Source organism: Chrysochloris asiatica, unplaced genomic scaffold (genome assembly GCF_000296735.1).
Source record: "Chrysochloris asiatica unplaced genomic scaffold, ChrAsi1.0 scaffold00146, whole genome shotgun sequence".
Taxonomy (NCBI): domain Eukaryota; kingdom Metazoa; phylum Chordata; class Mammalia; order Afrosoricida; family Chrysochloridae; genus Chrysochloris; species Chrysochloris asiatica.
This window is the reverse complement of record NW_006408664.1, coordinates 1,212,710-1,214,603: the sequence shown is the minus strand read 5'-3', so window position 1 is coordinate 1,214,603 and position 1,894 is coordinate 1,212,710. Positions and strand designations below refer to the sequence as shown.

General features: G+C 38.8%; 2 protein-coding genes across 2 annotated transcripts in view; one reads left to right on the top strand and one right to left on the bottom strand.

The window, feature by feature from the left end:
* The window catches only part of LOC102840878 (elongation factor 1-alpha 1-like), a 5,679-nt gene extending 5,282 nt beyond the window's left edge, over positions 1 to 397 (bottom strand). The window contains exon 1 of the mRNA XM_006870662.1: positions 6 to 397. Coding sequence (XP_006870724.1) covers positions 6 to 397 — 392 coding nt within the window. The remainder of the gene's footprint in view (positions 1 to 5) is intronic.
* An 18-nt stretch (positions 398 to 415) lies between these two features.
* Positions 416 to 1,894, top strand: part of PM20D2 (peptidase M20 domain containing 2) — a 65,057-nt gene continuing 63,578 nt past the window's right edge. The window contains exon 1 of the mRNA XM_006870661.1: positions 416 to 445. Within this exon, the coding sequence (XP_006870723.1) occupies positions 416 to 445 (30 nt within the window). The remainder of the gene's footprint in view (positions 446 to 1,894) is intronic.

Genomic DNA, 1,894 nt, shown 5'->3' with positions numbered 1-1,894 from the left:
TTTGCCCATTCTTAGAGATACCAGCTTCAAATTCTCCAACACCAGCAGCAACAATCAGGACAGTACAGTCAGCTTGTGAGGTTCCTGTAATCATGTTTTTGATAAAGTCTCTGTGTCCTGGGGCATCAATGATGGTCACATAGTACTTGCTGGTCTCAAATTTCCACAGGAAGATATCAATGGTGATGCCTCGCTCACGTTCAGCTTTCAGTTTATCCAAGACCCAGGCATACTTGAAGGAGCCCTTCCACATCTCAGCAGCTTCCTTCTCAAATTTTTCGATGGTTCTTTTGTCGATTCCACCACATTTGTAGATCAGGTGACCAGTAGTGGTTGACTTGCCGGAGTCGACGTGTCCAATAACGACAATGTTGATATGGGTCTTTTCCTTTCCCATTTTGGTTTAGGTTTTGCGATGGTTTTCACCAACACCTGTATTCTGGCGGCAAACCCGTTGCGAAAAAACAGCAAGATCCTGTTTTCTTATCCATTCTGCTCTCTCTGTATCTTGATTGGTACATTTAATCCATTTATATTCAGTATAATTATCAATAGTTATATGAACTGATTGCTATTGTTAGACCTGAGAATCTGAGAGCGAGATTGGAGATACCGCACCAGAGACACAGAGTTGGCAATGAAGAGTCCTTATTGCTGATCAGCGTCTGCAAACAGGCTAAAGCAAGCTCTCTAAGGTTTGCAGGTTGGGGTGGCTTAAAAGGCTAAAACTTCAGGGGAGGAGGAGCAAGCCAGGTACAGAAGCAAAAAGCAAGGTTATTCTCTTGTAATGAAGGAACACAACACGTCTCTGTAATCTGGCACCTGGAGTTTGTTTTCCAAGGCTGTCTGGGCATATTCTTGTTATGTTGGGTTTGAGCATGCAGCTACAATTGAATATTGTTTGTGACATATAGCCTTTGAAACTTGTCAGTTTTTGTTATTTGAAACCACTCAGGATATTTGGGGCAGGGGCAGACCTGGGAGGAGCTTTCTGGGGTACATCCTATTTTGGGGATCTTATCACTATCATTTTTCTGTGTGGTTTTTTTTTTTTTTGTGTGTGTGTGTGTGTGTGTGTGGTGCTGCTGGATTCTTTGTGCCACATAATTTTCTACACTAAGTTCATTTTTTTTGTGTGGGTTTTCTTCTCATTTTCATTTCTGTTATGTTAATGTTTACTGAATCTTTCAGATTTTTCTTTTTTCATTGTAATGCACAGCTATGTTAAGTTTTTTGAGAGTACCCTGTAATTTATTAATTTTTTTCCCCCTGCTTAAAACAGTCTTGAAATTTAGTTGATTTCTTTGCCATTTGGAAGTTCTATATCTGCAGTATTCCTGTTGGTCACTTCCCATCTGAGCAGCTCCCACACCTCCAGAAACTGGGGCATCATGACAACTGCTCCCATTTTTTCAACTTCTTTTGAAAGTGCAGCATCGATAGAACTGGAATCTATTAATAATGAGCCATTGTTTACATTCTTTTCTATGTTCTGGAATAGCTTGGGTAGAATTGGCATCATTTCTTCTCTGAATGTTTGGTAGGGTTCACCAGTAAAGCCATCTGGGCCTGGACTTTTATTTCTTAGAATTTTTAAATAACCTGATCAATTTCTTCTTTTGTTATAGGTCTGTTTAAGTTTTCTACTTCTGTCTGTGTTAGTTTTGGGAGGTCATGTTTTACAAAAAATTTGCCATTCTAGATTTTAAAATTTATTGGAGTATAATTTTTCATAGGATTCTGTTGGTATCCTTTTAATTTCCATTGATTCTGTTGTGTCATCAACCATTTAATTTCTTGCTGAGAATTTTTGCATCTATGTTCATGAGGGATATTGGTCTATAGTTTTCTTTCTTAGTAATGTCATTCCCTGGTTTTGGTATGAGGGTTATAC